At 42.3% G+C, this 23,236-nt stretch overlaps 2 protein-coding genes across 5 annotated transcripts in view; both read left to right on the plus strand.

The window, feature by feature from the left end:
• Positions 1 to 5,328, plus strand: part of ccdc9b (coiled-coil domain containing 9B) — a 28,085-nt gene extending 22,757 nt beyond the window's left edge. For all 4 annotated transcript variants that reach the window (XM_080850061.1, XM_080850062.1, XM_080850064.1 and 1 more), the window contains exons 11-14: positions 848 to 881; positions 1,145 to 2,372; positions 2,949 to 3,031; positions 3,896 to 5,328. In XM_080850061.1, coding sequence (XP_080706187.1) covers positions 848 to 881; positions 1,145 to 2,372; positions 2,949 to 3,031; positions 3,896 to 3,922 — 1,372 coding nt within the window. In that variant the 3' untranslated portion in view covers positions 3,923 to 5,328. The remainder of the gene's footprint in view (positions 1 to 847; positions 882 to 1,144; positions 2,373 to 2,948; positions 3,032 to 3,895) is intronic.
• A 13,722-nt stretch (positions 5,329 to 19,050) lies between these two features.
• The window catches only part of plcb2 (phospholipase C, beta 2), a gene marked incomplete at both ends in the record, with an annotated part of 29,281 nt that continues 25,095 nt past the window's right edge, over positions 19,051 to 23,236 (plus strand). The window contains 4 exons of the mRNA XM_080850182.1: positions 19,051 to 19,134; positions 19,643 to 19,720; positions 20,670 to 20,738; positions 22,052 to 22,192. Of these exons, the coding sequence (XP_080706308.1) occupies positions 19,051 to 19,134; positions 19,643 to 19,720; positions 20,670 to 20,738; positions 22,052 to 22,192 (372 nt within the window). The remainder of the gene's footprint in view (positions 19,135 to 19,642; positions 19,721 to 20,669; positions 20,739 to 22,051; positions 22,193 to 23,236) is intronic.

Raw genomic sequence — 23,236 nt, forward strand, 5'->3', positions numbered from 1 at the left:
CGGTCCAAGACACTTTGTGTCCCACATACAGAGCCAGGACTGCACATGAGCACCAGTGTTTTTTGAACACACACACTGGACAGACAGCTAGAGGAACACAAGGAGAATGCTGCTGAATTTGACAGCAAATGTGGATTAAAATAAAGGGCTATACCTTTAAATGTTGCAAAACTTTGGTCTGACAACTGTCACTACTCGGAAGTCATCTCATAGAACGGCTAGCCAGTTATGCCCAGGTTTTAGAATGGCAGAAAATCCTCGCCATCCTTAATTCATCTGAATGTGTAAGACCTATGCATCTGCTTTCATTTTAGACTGCAACAATTGGAACAGCATAGCCATAATGTGCTTTGAGGTAATAAACATGACATGTGTAGTTGGCCCCAGCTGTCAGTAATTTGGTCTCCTTTCAGGTTCTTGCAAGCATAAAATAATGGAATAACAGGTCCATCTGTTTTGTGTGAATGAGATGATCCTTTGGCTTGAAAATGCAGTATTGCATTAACATCAAATGAATGATGCCGAATAATGTATGATAGATGAGTCTGTCACCTTCCTTTTTGTGTGATTTTCACTCTTCTGTTCTCCACAGACACACACCTCAGCTGTCTTACTTCAGTTGTTACCTCAGAGCTGTCAGTCAATGTGTCAAACTTGTGAAGTATAGGATGTTGTTCCTCTGTGTCACAAGCCAATCAATACAAGTACAATGGTGCAGAAGTTTGCATCCACTGTTAAATTCAACACCAATTTCTGTATTTCTGCAATCACTTCAGTGCCAATAGCAAATAAAATACAAAAATAACAACAACTACTTAAAGCTTATAATGTTTTCTTTTAATTGCAGATGGGACATAAAGGACACGGATGAAGACAATCAGGCAAGTGGTTATATAATAATAATAAAATATAATTTTAAGTCAATAATACTTGAGTAGGACATTGGAAGATATGTAATTTATCAATGTTCTCAAATATTTTAAAATATATTAAGTGCAGAGAGTAATTATAGATCATTCCAATTATAATACCTCTAAGATTTGTGTTTCTAATACATTGCTAGTATATCAAGAAATGACTGTATGTAAAGGACATTGGTTGTGGTACATGACGTGATGTATTGTCACCCCTGTCTGACCTCCAGCCCTTAGAGACAAGTCTAGAGGAGTTCCTAGAGGAGCTCGACGCCCTCTGTGACCCCGATAACCCCTCCACTGAGTCTGATGCACCCCAGAACTCAGACGGGACAGCAGCCAGTGCCGCCACTGATGCTGCTGCTGATGATGACAGTGGCGCTGAGACTGGGTCGGTTTCCCTGAAAACAAAGCAGACGGATGCATCATCTGATGATGATGATGACACAGACAAACGAGGAAACGCAGAGACGGCCTCGCCCAAAGGAACCGAGAAGAAGGTCCGGTTCTCCGAGAAACTTGTCCAGGGCGCCCACGTCCAGAGGAACCTCAACGTCGTTGTTGTAGAGACCAAGGGAAGCTTGTTGAAAGGGGCCTCTTTGCAGACAAAGACAGACGTGTCTGAGGCAGAGCCAGACAGCACCACAGTCAAACCGCAGCCATCACAGCCACAGCAACAGCAGGCACAGCAGCAGACACAGCAGCTGCAGCAGACAGAGCAGCAGGAGGAGGAGACTGACAGTAGGCACCAGGAGGACCAGGACACTCGTCATCTCAGCCCCACAAGCACAGAGGACTGCAGCCCTGCAGCACCAGCACAAGAAGCACAGGAGGAGAAGGCAGACAACGAGAAGGAGCAAGTGAAGGAGACTGACAATGTGAAGAAGGAGACAGAGAAGGAGGAGGACAAACAGCCAGATGGAGAAGCCCAGAAGCCTCCACACTCCATGGCCTCTGAAATGACCAAGGCAGCTGAGAGCGTACTGACCGTAGAGACAGAGGGAGAGGCCTCCACAACACTACATCTAGCCCTAGAGCAGCAGGCTCCAGAGAAGCAGGCCCCAGAGCAGCAGGCCCCAGAGCAGAAGGCCCTAGAGCAGCAGGCCCCAGAGCAGCAGGCCCCAGAGCAGAAGGCCCTAGAGCAGCAGGCCCCAGAGCAGCAGGCCCCAGAGCAGAAGGCTCCAGAGCAGCAGGCCCCAGACCAGCAGGTTCCAGAGCAGCAGGCCCCAGAGCAGCAGGCTCCAGAGCAGCAGGCCCCAGACCAGCAGGCCCCAGACCGGCAGGATCCAGACCAGCAGGCTCACCACCAGCAGGCTCACCACCAGCAGGCCCCAGACCAGAAGGTTCCAGAGCAGCAGGCTCACCACCAGCAGGCCCCAGACCAGCAGGCTCACCACCAGCAGTCCCCAGACCAGCAGGCCCCAGAGCAGACCAAGACGACCACAAGCAGAGTCACAGGTGAGATTGCATCACAGACACATTACATTTCATTGTAGCATTTAAGCAGTGTGGTCGTAAGAAAGCAGTGTCATGTGTCTAAGATATTCACGTACTGCTACTATGTGACATTCCTGCGTTTTGCTCATGATAACATAGAAAACTGATGTCAGGAGCCTGATGTAAAAGTATTAAATATGTGACCTATTAATTTCAGTTCTCCACAATGTTTCTTTAAATTAGGTAAAGCTCCTGCCGAATAGGAGTTTACTGGCAATAACACACCCACTGGGCTCACAGTCTTTCTTTCCGCTTCTTCTCAGCATTGGTTTGGCTTGGTTTATTCCTAGACAGTATTTCTTATGGTTTGTTAATGCAGAACTTAGTGTCGTTTTCTTGATGTTTAGAGTATCTTGACAGTGAAGGGATACATTACCTATACCATTACAACATTACCATGCACAGTGTTCAATGAGTTATAATACAGATATTATGGAGGGTCCTTCAGAGACGTTCCAGCACATCCAGCAGGCAGACTGTTAGGGATGAACTGAAGGAGGTTTACTTATGGCCGCTTATGTATGTCATCCCACGCAGAGGAGCTGATTGACTCCAGCCTGTCTGTGCTCAGTCTAAACACCGGGGACGCACATCCAGACCATGTTACCAGCAAAGAGAAGGTAAGAGATTTATACTGGTGTATACAGTAGGTATCTATGGTTGTATGTATGAGTGGATGGACGGATGGATTGAGGGATGGATAGATGGATGGATGGATGGAAGGATGGATAGATGGACAGGTGGTCAGTGTACTTAAAGGTCTAGTCAGTGATTCTAATCCCATACGCTTTTTGCCAGATTCAGTGAATTGCTCCACACGGTCTTCTAGCTGTGTATGGAAAATAACTCTGGTGTTCGTACCTAGCCATAAACAATCCAAGTCAATCAACACAGTGCTTCAGCGGCACGGAAGGGAGCCGTTTAATTTCATTAGCTATTGAGCTCAAATTTCAACAACTGTTCACAAAACCAAATTGTGAACTGCATCTTTAAATAGATCCACATCAGGTGTAAAGATATGTATGTCAAGTGAAATCTTCTGCACCAATACTCAATTTGAATTGCTCACCTGTAAATTACTTTGGTGAAGGCGCATCTGCTGTAAAGATAAACACGCAATCATGGATGGATTGATAGACAAAAGAAAGGAATAATCAATGATGAGGAGCTGTTATATGATGGGCCCTGTGTGCCGTGGAGCGCTCTATCGGCAGCCTACATTTAGCAGCTGGAAGTGAAGAGGACTGCACAGCGAGTTGGCCGTGTTCATTTGCATTGCAAATCCTCTCCTGGCCGAGCCTTTCAGTAAGAGCTCAGCTGCAGAGCTAAAGTGGTTTGACAAAAGCTGTTAGAGGAGAAAAAAAAGGGGAAAGATGGGTGATGTATTACTGTCCTGTTATGTAAGGGAAGTGGTTTGAAGAAGAAAAAGAAAAAAAGCATTTGTTTTTCTCACTTCCTGTTTTGTGTCTTTGTCTGCATTGCAGGCACGGGAGGATGGGAAAGTGGTCTAAGCGGCGCAGATCCAAGTTTGGAATCAGAGAAGTTTAAATGAGATGGAAAAACTAAAACCAAAAGACGTTTTAAAAAGAATGCCTTTTTTCTGAACTTTGGATTTCTAACTCTTAGAAACTTTGAGAGATGTCAAACGCTTACATAATGCTAAAAAAAAACCTCAATAGCACTATGAATGTGTTTTGTGGACAATTTTGTTGTATGAAGCTGTTTATATAAACCACCTGATCACTGTTGGATAAAGGTAACGAATGTTGGCTTAGATGGTAGACAGTATGTTAGACTGTAGGAAATGTTCAAATGATGGAAGTCCTTTTAGGTTTTTCGACCTGCTTAAAATTATGATGTTTACAAGCACTTTATTTTGTATCAAATATTTGAAAAGACCACAGGGGTTTTGTGGTTGAACATGACTAGTAAACTTACGTAGGGATGATTGTCTGGTTTGCTTGAACTTGAATGAAGTTTTTTTAAATGGTAAAGCCCTAACACTTGTTCTTATTAGTGCAATTGAGCGTATTTGTATATACCATTACAGGGCTCCAATGTTGTTTTTTTCAGTCCACTTGGTATGGTATCTGGGACTGCATTCAGAAAGGTTTTTATTGAAAAACAAACTCAGCATTGTTAGTTCCAACAGAAGTCACAAGACTGGAAAGTTATTCTATGACTTGGGTACTTTTAATTTTTATCCTATGGCCTTATATGTGTTTATTTCGGACTTACTAAGGTTCAGGTACTGCTGTTCAGTCAGTTCACCTAAGCAGTGTTGTAATGTTTAAAAAAGTTCAGTTTCAGGTGGATTTAATTTTTCTTTCGAAAGATTTTCACATCTGAATATTGTTCTTCAGTGGCTTTCAGATACCAGATTATTTGTTCTCCGTTAGTTCACAAACTGCATGGTACTGATCTTTTTTGAAATTGTGTCTATTCATGCCTTAACAGTGTTATACAGTAGGAGGCCACGTGAGATAAAGGCATTGTATGCCAGCCGCTCAGTATTTAAGACTTAAACATATGTTTGCACTCAAGAAATAAGCTATTAACTTTTCAGTAATAGTCACTCAATGTTTACAGTTAGCTTTGAAAAGTAGACATGGGCTCCCCTAGATCCAGTTCAGCTTGGGTTTGTATTCCATGTAAGCTATGTTTTCAAGGTATCCTATTTAATTCAAAGCAAAATTATCGTAAAAGAGTAATTTATTTTGTTAAGAATAATAGAATCAAGCAATTGATATTGTTACTTATACCACGGACTCTGTTTGAATATCTGTGCAAAGTTATTAAAGAGTTGAAGTTTGCTCTTGACTCTGTGTTCTTTCCCTGTGGTTCATCCCAGGCAGTCATTTTTGGGCTGCCAGACTCTTTAAAAGTTATCAATGTTAATAATCGACATATTGTTCAATCTGCAATAAATGAAAGAAATTAAGCTAAACTCAAGAATATGCTGTGTGTGTGTGATCACTTCCCTGTACAATATTATTTGGTTGTTCTTTTGTGCATTGCAGCCAAACACATCTCCCGTTTGGCAATCAAAATGTTCTCTAACTTGAGCTATGACACACCTCCCCAGTTGTGAGTCTGAGTGTCCATCCTTTTCATTTCCATGCGTAATCATCGTCTTGTTGAAAGGGGAAAAAAAGTTATATAATCCTGTCAGGCATTTCAGTAACACATTTCAGTTTCCAGATTACAGAGCCAAAATGGTCGACAGAGCCAGTGGCTGAATGATCAGTGTTATCACATTGTTAAGCCATGTGCAGCTCCACCATGCCAGGTGTCAGGGCATTTGGCCTCATCACAGGAGGTAGAGAGCGCCCAGTCACAGGGCCCCTGGGGAAATCTCAGCTCCACCTAGCTGTCTATCAGTGTGTCCTTCAGCAGGACACTGGAGGATGGTTTGGTGGGAGCCCAGGGTCAGGCGACAGCAGATGCTGGAACAGGTCTAGCCTTGGTCAGCTGTGAATCCAGCCTGTCTGTGCCTAACCAGGGACTGATGTGGACCACGTCTCCCAAAAGCATCGCTTCAGCAACCATCGTGGTTACCATGGAGAGAGAGAGTGTTAAAAAAAATAACCATTTTAATATTTAATGATAGTAGCTTTCAGGAAACGCAACGAGGCTGGGCTGTGTTTTCCAAAAGCACTGATATGCTAGGACCAAACTTTCCTGTGCCACAACCATTTCACAATGCTTTTGGGAAAGCCTATCATGGAGTCAGCTGTCTTTGGATTGAGCTGCCTCTGATGTTGACGGTTTAGAGTAAGGTGTGTGCTTATTATTGGGTCATATCTGATTCAAGGATGTTGCACACGTGCACTAGTATAAAGCCATAACCTGGCAATGGGAAATGTCTTCTCCTGCCCATATCTTATCACACTGTGTCATTTTAGAGTATTTGAAGGGAGCTTTGTATTAAAAACATGCAACTCAAATGAAAATTCTTGACATTTAAATGCTAAAACTGCAAATTGATAAATCAGATAATGTGACAAACCTTATATGTTGACTAATTAAACTGATTTACTGCTGCTCTTCAAAGAGCGCATTACTCCAATGAATATGGTCCTCATTTGGCATGAATCACATCCCTCCCTGTGTCAGAGAGTACCTGTGCCAAGGTGTACCCACACTCCACATACTTGGAACTGAAATAAGGAAACAAAAATGAAACATTGTTGTATATAAAAAACTGATACCTCGAGCAACCTACTTTGTGCATAATGTAATGCCTTGGAAATCTGTCTGGAAATGAAATGTCACCTTATTTACAGATCATACACATGCTAAAGTGTGTTTTTCATGTCAAGTAATATATCGGATTGTGCCTGAAATGTCTAAGTAATGGAACAAGCTCATCTCTGAAGTTCACTTGATAAAAGGCACAAATGCTGTACCTAATTGATACTGTATTAGCACTGTTGGTAACTAACATCCTGCATCTGCCACTTAATGTGAAGAGAAAGTTTGGACTTAATAAAGCATAAGTGGTTTAGCAAATCTCTTGAAGCTTTGTGTGGTGTCTGTGCTCGTCTTTTAGGATTAGCACCGACAATAAGTCTGTATCAGTCTAACAACTGGGCGAAGCGTGTGCATCTGCCCGCGGAATTATCCCAAACTGCGACAATCCTGTCTGTGTGCCCCTGTGTTTCCTCTTCTCCTCCTGCGTCCCCAGAGAAGCGGGATGGTGAGTGTGACGTGCGCGTAACTCCTGACAACAAAGCACAGCAGGGCAGACCTGGAGCTTGAGTCAAGACTACAGCACAGGTCTGGAGAGACTCATCCAGCCCGCCACTGCACCTGGTGCCATCCAACCCCTCAGCCCTGCAACACTGCTCTCTCCGTGCAGGGCTCTTTTGTTTAACAACTTTCACTTAAACCATGCCATGTTATTTCATGACTTGTATTATATGAAATAGCAGACTACTGTAAATGCCACTTCTACCAAAGCATTTATTTTTGCTTTACTTTATTGACTAAATAGTGAATGCACTTATATATTTATGAGGTGCAATTGTAAACATGCTTTTGCAAAATCTCTTTGTGGTTTTGACATTTTATTAGCCTGCAAACTATATCAGAAAATCATATGCAGGTGCTTTCAACATATTAATAATAGAAATAAAGAAAAGACTTTGTATCCCGAGTTGATAATTCAGTGCCAGCTGCCAATGAGATTCAGACTAAGATGTTAACAACACAAAATGCCACTTTTACATATATTGTTGCTGTGTTGTTGAATGTAATGTACTGTAGTAATGGTTCTTCTCTGTGATGCCTAACCCACGAATGTACATACTTGCAGGTTTCAGTCACTTTCCTTACAGGGGAAGGTGGACAGAACACATTTACAGCACTGATGTGTTCATGTCAACAAAAACATCAACATCTGGTATGTTACGGTTTGTTGTATCAAATCTCGAACCGAAACTGTTCTGAAAAACCTTGCGATACATATAAGGGCGTTGACTCTTAGAGCTGCTCACATGGGATTAGCATTTGATTAATTTCAAAAGTCCCCCTCCACCCCTCCCAGGGGCCTGGTGTTCTGGCTACCCCCCTCACAACAGGCCTGTTAGTCTTTTAATTACATTTTTCCACGGCCTCTCTCTAGGGCAGCCTCCTGTATGCCTCTACAGGTCCCTGAGTCAGGTGACTCTCTCTTTGTTGTCCTGTTGTTTACAGACTGCTGCACTTTGTCTTCTCCACACTCCTCTGCAGTTTTAGTCCTGTTGTGTCAAACCTTTATTTGTGTATTGATCTTTTTTTTTCATTGTTGTCCTCTTGTTTTGGGGTTGTTGTTTGTAACTCATTAGGTTTCCTCCGGTAGGAGGTAACCTATTGTTATCGTAGGTATTATTATTCTCCTGCCATGGGAGTCAATGGCAGCCCATAGAACCATATGGTAACTTTTTGTGAAATTTGGCACACTCATTAAGGACAGTCCCTTCTTCATTCACACCAAGTTTCATGGCTCTCATTACACCACTCTAGCGCCACCAACAGGTCAAAGTTGGACTTTTGTAACACACGCAACTTTTGAACCGTATGACCGATTTTCAAAATGAGGTACCATTGGATTCCCTGGATCAAGACGAATTTAACAGACCCTATGGCGTCAATTTCCGGTTATATTGATTTTCCGCTATTTCCGGTTTTATCAAAAACCTTTGAAAGCCTACTCCTCCTACAATTTTTGGCAAATCTTCTTCAAAATCACCAGAGATGATGGTCAGACCTAGCCTCACAAAAGTTACGACAAGTTAAGTTGTCCGGTACAGCCACTCAAATTCAGCAGAAAAGGCGCCAAACAGGAAGTGAAGTCATATCTTGGCAAATCTTTGACAAATCAACACCAAACTTGATATGTCACTGGAAGACACTACAACATGTTCCCATGTGCAAAGGCAACTTCATATCTTAAAAAATGATTGATATAAAGCAAATTGGATACATTGTTAACGCTAAAATAATGCTTTACACATCAACAGGTCAAAAAGTGATACTCTGATTCAATCACAAGTTCATGTGAAGACACTTGAGAATGTTAAGTACACAAATCTGAAAAAAAGTTGACTGTAAGATGAAAAGTGGATTTTTGGTGAATATTTGAAACATGCATGCTTGGCTAATTTCTAGGGTGATTTTCAGTAGAAGGTCTCTCTCTCTGCTCCTCCGCGCGTGTGTGCTCCAGATTCTCTCTCTCTCTCTCTCTCTCTCACACACACACACACACACACACACACGCACACACACACACACAGGGACAGGCTCAGGCTCCTTTGACACGCGCAAGCACACACACACAACATTTAAGGAAATGTAGGGATGACCACACCCCTTCTCACTCTTAGCTTGAAGCCATGGCCCTTGAGGATCTTCAAAGTAATGCATTTGAAATGTAATATCCCATTGGCAAGTCTGCAGCATGGATCTTTCTATACAGTGACAAATTGTCACAAAAATACATTTTTCCCTGGTTCGCAATGTCTGGAGGAGGAAACCGCCATCGCTGCTTGCAGCTATATTTACTTATTTGTTTCTTTATTGTCTTTTTTCTGCTTTTGTTTCCTCTGATTGTTTTTCGCTGAGACACCTCCTCTTGGGTGGAAAATGTCATGGACTGGCACTCACCAGCTCTTAGCAACTCTAGCGCTGCGGAAATGGCATGCTAACTGCTCTTAGCTACTCCAGCCCTGCGGAGATGGCATGGTAATTGCAGGTGCACAAAGCCAGTGGGTGTGAGGACAGTTGAGCTAGTGGGAGAGAGCTGAATAAAGTGTGGATTTGGTTTTTAGAGAGGATTTAAAGTGTGTGTGTGTGTGTGTGTGTGTGTGTGTGTGTGTGTGTGTGTGCGTGTGTGCGTGTGTGCGTGTGTGTGTGTGTGTAGGGGGGAGGATTATGTCACTTTTTTTCTGAACACATGACAGATAAATGCTTAAAGCTTGATTGAAATTTGTAGGCGTGTGTATGTTCTTTGGAGAGAGATGACAGAATGACAGAAAGAGAGGAGCTGAAGAGGTTTCTCTGGGTCTGCTAGCTTAAGACACTGCAGTGCTTTGATGGGGCTCTAAACATGCCTGACTTCTCTTTGTTTAACATCAACATCATTTCTTCCCTTCTATTTCCCTCATCTTATCATCACGCTCCTCATGTCATACCTACTGGAAATGGGCCTGTTGACAATTTTTCTCTTCCTCTCTCTCTCTTCTCCCTCCTCTTCTTCCCTCTTACCCTCTCTCTTTCTCTACCGCTCTCCTCTCCTTGCCTCTCTCTCCCTCTCCCTCCTTTGTTCTGACACATGTTCACAACGTTTGTTATGCTCTATTAAACTCTCTGATTTAGCAGAGATGTGAGATGCTCTCCGCACGCATGCATTTTTCACAACGTGCAAAACACACATCTGAGGGTAAACATGTGGACATCCGTCACAGCCAGGGGAGAGGGTTTGTGTGTGCGTGTGTGTGTTTGTGTGTGTTCATATGCATTAAATAACCATTCTGTGTTTACCATGCCTATAATGAATGCATAATGGAAAGGGATTCATACACGTTGGTCTTCCTGTTACATTATCCACAATCTCCATCTAACAACAGACACACCATCATGTCTGGTGTCTGATACAGCATGGCCGTTTTTTAAAGTTTTTTTAAACTGATAGAGGTCAGGTTAGACCAAATCACTCTTTAGCAATACTATCTTTGGAGAAAGAGACAGGATCATTGGCAAATCCAGGGGTACTATCAGAGCAAAGACAGTCTGAGGCACAATCATACTGTTTTTTGTTTTTCTTCTGCTGTTGAATTACATGAAATCTATTTTTGACTATCCTTTGTGTGAGTGCAGTATGACTTATTGACTTGGCTGATTTTACACAAAGGTATAACAACACTAAACACCTCTCCAGGTCTATGGAGCACTAGGGTATTTGCTAAACAATCTTCAGCACAAAAATTATATAATTCTCTGTGAGCAATGAATAGACAGTGTTTCCCAGAATTACTTTCTTCATATGTTGTTTCCATCCTATGGGACAGATAATGAAGGTAATGAAGTTAGTCCAATAATATTGTGGGAGGGTGTTGAGTTAGCGTCCAAAACTATATAATTGTTGTGAAGCTATGAGTGATTGTTTTTTGTTTTGTTTAACTTTTCTAGTATACAATGGGATACTTACTGCACCTCAAGGTTTACAGTTTAGGAGCCAGATGAATCAAACAGATCTATTTCAACTGATTAAGGCAAGGGAATAAATGGGATACGAACCCTGGTCACATAAGGCACCCAAACATCTTGCGACAACAGGCTTCTTCACGTCGGACAGGTTCATTCACAAGACCCCAATTAAGCTGTGTGTGCCTCAGGAATAACCACCGGCTAGCTCCTTCAGCAGCCTCAGACAACTTCTTTAAAGCTTCTTTTATTGACTGATTGTCCTCAAAACCCTAAATCCATCCTGCGTTGTGATTGATTTAGCAACAAAGCCTCTAGCACCAGTCACCACTAGTCTTGTGTGTGTTGGCCAACCTCGCATACTTCCTCTCAAAGCCTTCTTCAATTGCATCTTCAAGGGGAATTGTTAACTCAATAAAGTAAACAACACACTTGCATTGTGAAACCATATCTGGTCTCATAGCAGTCACAACAATACACTGTGGGCCTTGAAGTTGCCTTTTGACATCAGACCTCCAATCCCATGCTTTGCCCCATTTGCAGATGATTCCAAGGGCCCTACACCGACCCAGGGGCCCTCATAGAACATAATGCAAAATTCAACTGCATACAGTGAATTATTAAATGAAGAAGGCAGGTGGATGAACTAGGATTCTGTGAAGTTTGTAGCAGTAATGTATGGTTATATTCTTTTATAGGGCCCAGGGCTGGAGAAATCGCGCCTTGGCTTCCAGACGCATATCACCTTATGTCACTGGCACCTGTTTCCCGGCTAAGGAGGGAGTGGGTTCACACACAGGAGGGAAGCGTTAAGAATGATCGCGTCGCCGTCGCTGACGACAACAGAGAGGAGAGCCAGGTTAAAGTTTGCCCCCTGAGTGCAAGTGACGCCATTCAAACACTCTCCATTTCTGTAACGAATCTTTGACCCAGTTGATAATTAAAATGACGTGTTTCTCTTTGACAACATACCGGGTGTTAATTGAACAGCCCTGCCTTAAGCTACCTCATCGTGCTATTATACGCTGCGGGCTGCATTAATAATTAACAGGATGGCAGCTTGCACACGTGGTTTTAATCTGGAATAACGCAGGAATATTTGTTCGCCGTATTTACTTATTAGGCGCATGTCAATAACTCAGATTTACGCGTGACAAGGATCGGAGGGAAATGTGCAAGAGAGGAACGAGAAAATACGAGAGATAGAAAGTATCCTCTACCATGCGAGACAAGCCACACATGTCTGATGGACAAGGACAAAAGCTGTTAAATCTCTGTTTACGTTTCCAGACCAACCTGAATAGTTAAATGATTTAATTTCATGATTCTTTGTCTTTTTTCTTTTTATGTTATGTCCCGAAAATGGTAGGCTAAATGCAATTTCAAAGCCTGAAACAGATACACAGTTTGTAAGAAAATTGTCATTGAATTGTCCTTGAATGATTTCATTGTAAATCAATAATATTTTATTAATATGGGGTAGTTGTATATGGGACATGTACCTTACCATAACCCCTCAAGCAGTGCAAAACAAAATTATTCTTTATTTTTTTACCCCTGAGATAATGGGCTTTTCACTATCCAAACGTATTAGCCTACTAATCGGTTTCAGTTAATCCCAAATGGTCAAAGAAAACTGGATAAAAAACATACTTTTCGGAGCACGGGAAAGCTTGACAACCGACCCAGAGAAAACCTACTCTCACATACAACATCAGCTCAACTAACCGTTTATGTGACCGGGATGAAGTCAACTGCGCTGGCTCTTTAAAGCTATCAGCATTGAATTGCTACCCCCCACTAATTCCTGTCACACCAATCCCTCGTCCATCATAAATGAAAGCCACACACCTCAGACACCGTCGCCATGGCAACCTCACATGTTAGGGGCATTTATGGACAAGTCAAGTCGGTGGCGCAAATATTTGCATCATCCAACCCCTCCCCTCTCGACTGTTTATTTCCGTGCAAAACAAGCGGCCCCAGACGAGAAGACCACGAGGTTTACATTCCACTATGATGCGGCCCAGTGTTTTCAACCAGCAGCACATACTAACACAAACACTCGGGTAAGAGCAAGAAAAGTCGTTTGTATGGAGTTGGCGATGGAAATAGAGCAAGCAGGCATTGTGTAATGTGTAGAAACCTTCACTGCGCCTCTCGCTTGGTTTAACTTCAGAGCGTTCAATCAATAAGCCTCCTTCAGAGGGAGGGAAGAGAAGAAGCGCAGAGGTTTGACAGTTCACCCGGAGTGACTCAGAGGCCCGCGAGGAGCCTGCTCCGCGCTTGCCGAGCTGGTGGAATATAAACAGTCTTGCCTGTCCTGTTGGGTTCTGTTAATGCTGCTCTCTTAAACACACACACACAAAGGGTCTCACACCCACACAGGGTTGTAAAAAATAAAAAGGGCCCAAACTCTGAATAAAAACACACCAATTTATAACCTCGACAGGAAACCCAAAATCCTTCTGCTAGAATTAAAGTGATATCAAGACACGTACCCGCCCAACAAAACATGATACAAAAACAACATTTTAAACAGAATTGTGGCTTATATGTTCTTGTGTTACAATTAATGAAAAGGGATGAGTTTCCATGTAAACATCCTGTCCCTTCAGACGACCCATATCTTTATAATTCCGCGTGTCATTAACTGTCAGTAATTTCGGTAAGTAGCAGTGCATGTTGTAACTTGGTAATGCAGTCGAGTGAGCAGGCAACAATTAATTGTTCTGCCTTTGTTATCCAACAGTTTGATAGATCGATTATAAAGATCAGGATTGTGGATAGGCCTACACTTGGTAAATGGAAGTGCACATCTAAATATCGACGTACGTTAGTAGCAACATTGCATTTTGGCTTACTAAATAGACTAGTAATTTTAGTGATATAATGTCAGGACTAAAAATCCAATATATCGCTGATAGACGCATGTGTGCGTGTGTGTGTTTGTGAGTGTAAGTAGCCTATGTGTTTGTGTATGTGTGTGTGTTGGGGGGGGGGATTTTTGAAAAATGGTGCTCAGAGGAGGTTGCATGACGCCCCTGCCTAAAGCTATCTGCTAATGGATCTTTGGCTATTTTATGTCATTGTACCCATGTCGTGACTATGCACTAAGGTAGATTAACACCGCCATCAAGAATTATTATTCTGAGGATAAGGTCTGGTAATCCATATCTAGAGATATATAAACGCAATATTGATTTTGAATCTTTAGATGTGCAGACTGTTTCTTCATAGGGCCTGTTTCAGTAGTCTTAACAGTTATATTTTTTTCAATTCAAGAACATACAGAATTTGCACAAAAGTAGCTCATGGATTTGAAGCATTCTGATTTATCTTGACCGGGTCAGGATTAGATTCTCAGATACTACATATAGGCCATCTTAACAAAAGCACACTTTTAAAATGACGTTTATTTGCTTTGTGATAATATACTGAGTACAGTAATTTTCGTACATCGTCATAATAAAAAGTATCTAACAGACCTAAAAGTTGGACCGGGCCATGGGCATGTACAGTGTTTGCTCTAGAGCTATGTACATGACAAATACACAATACATTTACATGATTATATGCACATACCTGAGCTTACTCAACTCGGGTTCCTGGACCTCAGGACTCCTGATTAATTAGTATACGGTGATAATCAAACCAAATGCAATGTGAAAAGCGTTTGTTACATCGTGGGAGTTTGCCGAAAAGTATGTATTTGAAAAAAAATGTATTTGATATATTTGCATGTCTCGTGTTTTAAAATACAACAGTCCTTTCGGTAATAATTGTCTGTAATGATCATTTACTGATATCATCATAGAGAAGTTCATATGCACCGAGTTCCTAAAATGCTATAGCCTACAGCATTTTAGGCTTTGCTATCATGTCATTACAAGGACGTGCAATAAGGCAGCAATATTGTGGACTAGTGAGAAAGAAACGACAAAAAGAGAAGAAAATCGTGGCATCAAATGTCAACTGTGTATTCCTGTTGTAATACATATCACATGAAGAATGACGTGATAGCCTTAGCGGTGCGTTATCAAGAAGTTTGTGTACGTGCATAAAGTGTGCGGATCCTCACAGCTCGCATCCTCCGCGTTTCACCCAGTTCCATGAAGACCGTTATATGTCCGACCCGCGGCGTCTGTACTTCTAACACTTCTTCAACCGAGGAGCGACATTTAGGGCCTGGTCAGTTTTTATCTGTGCGCTGTCCTTGCTTGGAGGCAGCGGAGGCTGCGGGGGCCGATAGGGCAGCATCTGCAGGTAGTCGGGTACCATCCTCCGCTGCCTGAGCGGACTGACGTTGTTTGCCAGTTGCTGTGACCGTGCGGTGCGTATCTCTTGACTGGCTTTGATCGTTGGCAACGGGCACCGATGGGTCATAGATGTGCTTGTCATCGTCCGATCGGGTAGCAGATGCTTGCCCAATTGCGCCTTGATTTCCTGTGGTTTGCGAGGGCGTGTAGCCGCGAGGCGCCGTGTAGAGTCCTCTCGGTTGAGATTGCGCATCTTTGGACCGAATGCCCTCTGTTAAAATGGCCCCACTTCGGCTTCTTATTTCCGATTGAAAAGCCTTTACTGAAGTTGCATTCAGTCCATTCGACCCAGTGTCGTTAAGCGCTATATCCAGAGTAAGTGTCGAGTTAGTGTCTGGACCGTTAGTGGTGGTGGAGACATTGGTAGAGATGTTAGCTGTGGTGGTGGTGTAGGGCAGCTTGCCTGAAGAGGAAGCGGTCGTTGGCTTCCATATCAGGCTGTAGTAAATGGCCAGAATTATAGCCGCTAAAGACACAGATAGCACATACGCAAACACGGTGGCCAGCCTTACCCATTTTTTGTTGGTCTTCGCTGCCATTTTCGCCTTTTTATCCCCCGTGTAGGTAGCGGGTTTACCTCTTTCCATGTTGGGCATGAAGTCCCGCTCCCTCATATTGCCCCTCTGTTTGCCTCGATGCTCCAGCACCCCGTCCGTCTTGAAGGTTTTTGGTTATCCACAATCCAAGAATAGGTGACAAGACGCAGGATGAGGAGAGAGGGAAAGTGAAGTGCCGCAGCTTTATTTTGCAGCTAAATTGATCCCTCTTTAATCCATCTCACACTGGAAAGCACAGCGTTCTGTCTTAGAAATCCATTACGGCATTGCGCCTCATCACGGATGTTGACCGTTCTTGGCTGCTGTTGTTATCAAGCTTCCAGTCGCAGACCTGGTGCGTTTGCAGTCGCCGTTTCCAGGGAATAAACAACACAGCTGATCCAGCAGAAGTGAAATTTTGCCTGTTTTTTTTTTAATGATCAGGCGAAACCATAAGGTACACACAACTGTCCGTCTTATTCCACAAATGAAGTGGCTTGCTCAGCTAAAAATACAGTAGAGGGGGCGGGAGAAGGTTCTTAAAGGGGCGGCAATGGCTAAGCAGGGTGCATTAACTGATGAAACGGGGAGCTGACGAACACCGGTATTTATGCCCTTAAGTGGGTTGGTGAGCTGCTGCTAAGCATCTTTACGACATTGTACGCCGTTTTGGCAGTGGCGCTTTAAAATCGATCATTCATTTGAGGGTTTTTACTGTTTTGTTTGTTGTTGAAAAGACTTTCAACGACCCAGCCTTGTGATGTTCATCAAACATCTGTAAACATTGGCCTACATCACATCTGTGATAATTCCTTTGTTGTGAGTGTGATTTAGAAGCACCGTTTAGGCAACACCGTGTCTTCTACTTCTTCCTCTCCATAAGTATTGGCCTTATGGTATACATTACATATATGCTTTAGAAAACTGAAACGAAGGTATCTGACTGGCTAATACTACATGTGTCTCAACAGACCTATGATGAGGCCTGCAACACGTCTGGCCCAAGGCCGCATTCTAAATCAGGACCTTGGACAGCGACGCTCGGCCCACCTGTTAATTGCGAGGGGAAAAGGTGAACCACTCCCAGCCCAAACTTCTTTTTAAAAGCAGGTATCTGACTTATCTCTGAATGACAGTTCACACTGATATTTCAGATATCATGTTAATTTTGTAGAGGTTGATGAAAAGTGATTGTATTTTTAGTTACACATGCTCTACACTTTAACTTATAACTCAGGTTGTAAAGTTTGGACCTGCTGCCTAATGGACAGGTACAACAGCTGTAAATGTTTAAATTAACCTCCTGTCTCCTGAGGAGTGGTGATTAACCAAACACATACATTCTAAAATCATTAACTCAGGTACTCTTCTGTTCATATTCATAATACATGGAAATCCCATTTTATCTCACATTTAAAAAACATAAATTTGGAATCTTGAGAATTACTCTGGGGGAGTTTGGGTAAATGATTTAGCTTAGCTGCTTTATAAATGTTTGACATCGTCAAATCTTCTCCTGAGCCTAACACAATCAATTATTCAAAACTGGTGAACAGAGATCATATGTTTATTTAATGACAGACTTGCATGGAGGTGTCGAGAAACATAATTTTGCTTTATTTACAATTTTTTTTTGGCAAGATGAATTGCCATTGTGTGTCTTGAATGCAATTTCCCTATTCATATTGGTCAGTCTTAAGCCTTCGGTGTAGCTGCAACAATGAAGCCACTGCACTAGCGGCTGCCTGCATCAATCAATACCACTGAACTAGACATTACACTGCCTTGAGTGGTGAAGTGCATTGGTACAGACTTTGATCATGTGACAGCAAACACTCCCTGGACCAATCATGATAGGACACAGACCACACCCGCTTCCTAGGTGGTGCCATAGAAGTACAGAATCGATTAGAACATGGATTAATTAAATCTAGTAGAGACTAGCAGAGTAATGCTAAAGTCTCTTACAGCAGCTTTGCATCACGTCATATTTATGATGTGCAGAGGGATTCTTGATAGTCAGAGTTGATTAAGAGATTACTAGTCCAGAAAATAAGGAGTCATCTCATGATCATCCAGACAAGAAATTAGCTCTGCTGCGGCTCAATTAGTCAGGTAGTGATTTTACCTCACCATTGTAAATGACTAAATAATTATATGACCCGAATAGAACTTCAAAGAAAAGGTGACAAATTGTGATAAGCACATGGGCACCTCTTACACAGTGAAAGACACACTAGTAATGTATTGGGTTTTTTCAGCATCTTTCTTTTTCTATTGTTACAAGACAGATTGGTGCTGGATTTGTTTTAATGGTGTGAACATTTGCTAAAAGTATAATGGATAAATTAACTCACTATAATAAAAAACACACACACACAAACACGCACACGCGCACATGCGCACACGCGCACGCGCACACACGCGCACACGCACACACGCGCACACGCACACACGCACACACGTGCACACACACACACTCACACAGACACTCACGCTTAAATTCTTGCCTGTCTGTGAGATTTCCATATGGCTTGGCTCACTAAGTGAGTATTTGAATATAACCCCGACTACAATGGGCTGGGCACCATGACTCATGGCAAATCAATGCAGTTAGGTAATTCTGCTTCATCTGAAGATATAATCTATAGATATAACCACCAGTCACAAATCAATGCAGTTAATGTGCCACAAACGAACATATATCTACATATCACACATCATTCGTTTTAAAGATGACAGTAATCAGAACATATTATTTCAGTAATGACATTAATTGAATAATAATATTTTTATAAGCAACAGTCAATGACCTAGCGCCAAATAATACCCAACTCAAAAGAAATTCAAGATATTTCTTAATATTTCTTATGACGTTGGACTTTAATGGCTTCCAGTAGATGTTTCCCTGTGCAGTTCTCACTTGTGAAACCCTATGCTTTTCTCATTTGCAATGCATATTGTTGGGTGGCCTCTTAGCAGGTGATAATGGGAGTCTGATGGTCCATCAGTCCTAGTTTAAGGTATCAGTGATGACAGGAGGAGACCATGGTGTAGAAATTAAGTCCTCATTGACAGTGTATCAGGATAACTGGCAGGATGATTAAAAAGAGATACTTCCTCCAGGAACCTCAGGTGAAGGAGTACCTGGTCAAAGGAGAGAGGTTCATTAAGTGGCGCGATGTAAGTTGCTCTTTACAATTTGAAAGAATCAAATTACTTTCTGTCATATTTTTTCTTTCGTGAAACTTGCACTGTGTTCTATTTCTGGGTTCTCAAGTGAGGGGGTGACTGTTGAGAGCGAGAGAAAAAAAATCGATTTCCCAGTTGTTGTGGAATTCAGTTAAAAAAAAGTTCAAAGCACATTCGCAAACGTGGTGCTGGATGGAGAGAGTGTACTGTATGTAACTGCTGGCTTGCATATTGATGTTGGTTGGAATTGCTTTTATGCTAACAAACATGATTAATTTGTATGACAGCAAATTTCAGATTTATCTCTTCAAAAGCTGTCTGGAAATAGAGTGGTTTATGTTGAATCTACTGTTGTAAATCTGTTGTTTTTCAGTTTTTTAATTCTTAAGTATGCCCAATCACACATTTGGTCTAAGGATAGAAATGGATTTAGTTTCTATATTCTGATAAACATCTTGTGAATATGCTGCATGCATGTTTGTAAAATGTACTTCACCAGGACTCAACACGCACCGCACCTGTCACTCTAAAGATGGACCCAAAGGGATTTTACCTCTACTGGACTAATCAGAGCAAGGTCAGAAAACTATCCTCTCTCACATAACCTCACTTAAAATGAGTGTGTGTTCATATGTGTGTGTCTGTGTTTTAATTAGGACTTTTTCATATTTATTTGTTCAAACATAAAGACTCCTTTATCACACACTTCTAGAAAATTCCCGTTGCTGTAGGGTAACCTAAATACGCACTAAATATGGTAAATATGGCTTCTTCCTCTTGAGAACTGTGCAGTCCAGAATGTTAAGCTTTAAAGACACCTCAGCTTGGTTCCTGCCAACTACCACCCCCTTCCCTCACCCCAGTCCCCCTAGCCCTCACCCACCCCCTTCCATAAAGTATATCGATCAGAGCTTAGGGGCTTCTTGTGTAGTGAAGGCTGACTGATACCTCCTCTCATCCACTCCTGACGATAAAACAATCTCTCCCAGCCACACACAAGAACTAAGCTTTGGGTTAAAGCTCTGTTGTCCCCACACACTAGGTATGCGTGTTGGTGCGTGTTCAGGAGGGAATATTGACCCAGATTGTTTTTCTTCTGTATGCTATGTAAAGGTGTAAATATAAGCTGAGCTCTACAGGAGACACATTTATGAGCAAAATTACCTTACAGTTTATAGAGTGCAGAAGGGTTTTTACTCAAGCCCGATTTATTGGTTGGTTGTGATTTACGAACCCTGTTGCGAGAGTTTTATTTCCTGGGAGAGTCTTTTTGGAATGAATTATCAAAAAAAAATGGTTTCTGCTTTGATTCAAACACCAGTTAACTTTTCACTATAATTTTGGAAAAAACTTTTTATCATAATATCTCCAGGATATACAATATGGTGGCTCTGAAGTTTAGGAAAAAAGCTTTTAGAAATAATTATCTGTATTCAAAATCAAGTCATGTTTTGATTATAAACTATAGATTTTTTTGTCTTCTGCTTGACATTTTGTTATGTCTGATATCAACCTTTTCCCTGCAGGAAACAGAGTTTGTGGATGTGGCGACAATCAGGGACACAAGATCAGGGAAATATGCCAAACTCCCAAAAGTAAGATCCAAATCTTAGCATCTCTATCTGTTTAAAGCAGAACTCTTCATTGTTTAAAAGAAAACTCTCTTTAATCTTCAGCAGAGAAAGGTGCTATGTAGGTAAGGGTGCGATGTTTGCCTGTGCATTTGCCTTGCAAACCATTTACAACTAGAAGGACACTTAGAGAGCATAGACCTCTGCCAAGGCCAAATGCCCTATCCAGGGAAAGTGAAAAATAAGTTGTGGATCTGCCCTGAGATTCAGATCGGCTCCAAAGTTAATGGGTTCTTCCCTGGAACCTGTTACACCCCTCCACTGAGTTTCTCAAAAATCGGCCCAGTAGCTTTTGCGTTTCCCTGCTGGCAAACAGATAAACAAACAAACCGAAAACGTAACCTCCTTGGTCGAGCTAATAAGCACACAGTAGCCTAGAGTTACAGACACACACTCTCACATTCACACACACACACAAACACACAAACACACACACACACATGCACACACTCAGAGGCCAAGGGTATGTTTGCGTGAGACACATGCAACATACACACAAACACACAGACATACAGACACCCACACACACACACACACACACACACACACACACACACACACACACACACACACACACACACACACACACACACACACACACACTCACGCACACACAGTGTTTGCAGAGGCCCTCTGTGTGATCTTCTAGGCAGATCAGTCGTTAGGGGGGCTAATTAAATGAGACAGCCTGAATGTCCCCCACTCTGATCCGTTTCCTCTGAGGCTTGCGCTATGTGGCCCATTCTGAGCGCTGGGACCAGTATAGACATTTACCCCCATGGTAGCCATTTCCCATCTTTGGGGTTGTTTATCTTGGTGAGGGTGGGACAACTCGCTCATTCCACAGTCTCCCAGCTGAGCTTATGCACGGCAGAGTTTTGCATGGGTTGGGAAGCCTATTTGGTTGTTTGTGTTAGCTCTAAAAGGCTTTGTATGGAAAGCAGGGGTGGTGTTGCAAATGGATGTCCTGCCCTTAATCACAACATTTGTTTTGTCACTTAAAGCGTGGCAGCTGGGCAGACAGAACACCCATGTGATCGTGTCAGTACATTGTGTTGGTAGGATCTGTGATTGTCTCTAAACTTTACTGAAATTAAATGTCCAGATCTTGAGCTTGTCCTCTCACAGAGTACTAGATGTTGCTGGAACGGAAACAGGTCACAGCCAGGCTTGTGCCAGAACCAGGCTGGCTCTGTTACAGAATCTGCTTCCATCTTGGATGGGAATTTTAATCCTGTTTAATGAGATTTGTTTTGTACTTCTCCTCCTGTTCACAGCATCCTAAGGTTCGCAATGTCCTGAATATGGACTTTCCTGACAGCAATCATTTAGCCAAAACCCTGACTGTAGTGTCAGGCCCTGACATGGTGAACCTGACATATCACCACTTTTTTGCCAACAAAGAGAAAATAGTGCAGGTAAGGTCATTCTCAGGTAAGGTTGCAGCCATGATTAAAGTATTGCAGCTGAGGTCTTGTAAATATATCAACATGTTAATAGTGTGCCTCGACTAAATCATATGCTTGATCTCTGATTAGACAAGAGAACAGATGATTTGTTTAGGCACAAAGACAACTTTGCGACGTGGAGAGGTCTGGTCATCACGTGAGGCCTGCGTACGACTTGCAGAAGGATTTGAACATCTTGTCCAGAGTATCACTGAGAACAGTATCAGTAAATAAACAGCACCACTATATCTGCCCTCTGTAGCAACGGGGCTTTCACAGGACCCCTTTAGATGGTAGCTTTTATTTAGCTCAACATCAGTGTGTGTTATAATAAGCCGTGTGGTGCCTGCAGCATGTACTGTGCGCCAATTACTGAATCAAAGTTAATGTAAAATGCAGTTTATTTTAACCACATTATACACACAGTGGCCTATCCCAAAATCTCATATTCATTTTTTCACCTCTGTGAGCAAACCATGCCCCCGGCCAAATTTATGAAATGCAATCATCGCCACAGGAGCAGCCTTTGTCTCGGAGCGTGGCCAATTGCATTTATGGCTTTATGAGTTGTATAACTCTAATCCTCTAATATAATAAACTGGCCTGCGGATTCTTGCCCTGTTTAGTTGAATGTGGATGACGTCAGCACCTCTCTTCACTTCCCCTAAAGGTGCAAGTCATCTTAAGGCCCTCTAGTGGGCAAAGAGTCTGTCTCACTGATATACTGATGTCCTTCACTACAGCAGCTGGTGGCGTACCTGGTAATGTAGGCATGTGAACCCTGGCATTAGTTCACAGGGACCTGAAGCCATCTTAACCATTTAACTTTATCTAATGTCATGTCTGAACAACCAAATGAAGACCATCATGAACTAAACAGTCTGTATTTTGTGAACAAGCTGTTGTTGTTGCACTGAGATCACACGTATGAGTGGTATTTTTATTTGCAGATGTTTATTCATTCTTTTAAATATAATCAATGTAAATCTATTCCATCTCATCATTGTAACACAT

The sequence above is a fragment of the Sprattus sprattus genome (assembly GCF_963457725.1).
Source record: "Sprattus sprattus genome assembly, chromosome: 13".
In the NCBI taxonomy this organism is placed as follows: domain Eukaryota; kingdom Metazoa; phylum Chordata; class Actinopteri; order Clupeiformes; family Clupeidae; genus Sprattus; species Sprattus sprattus.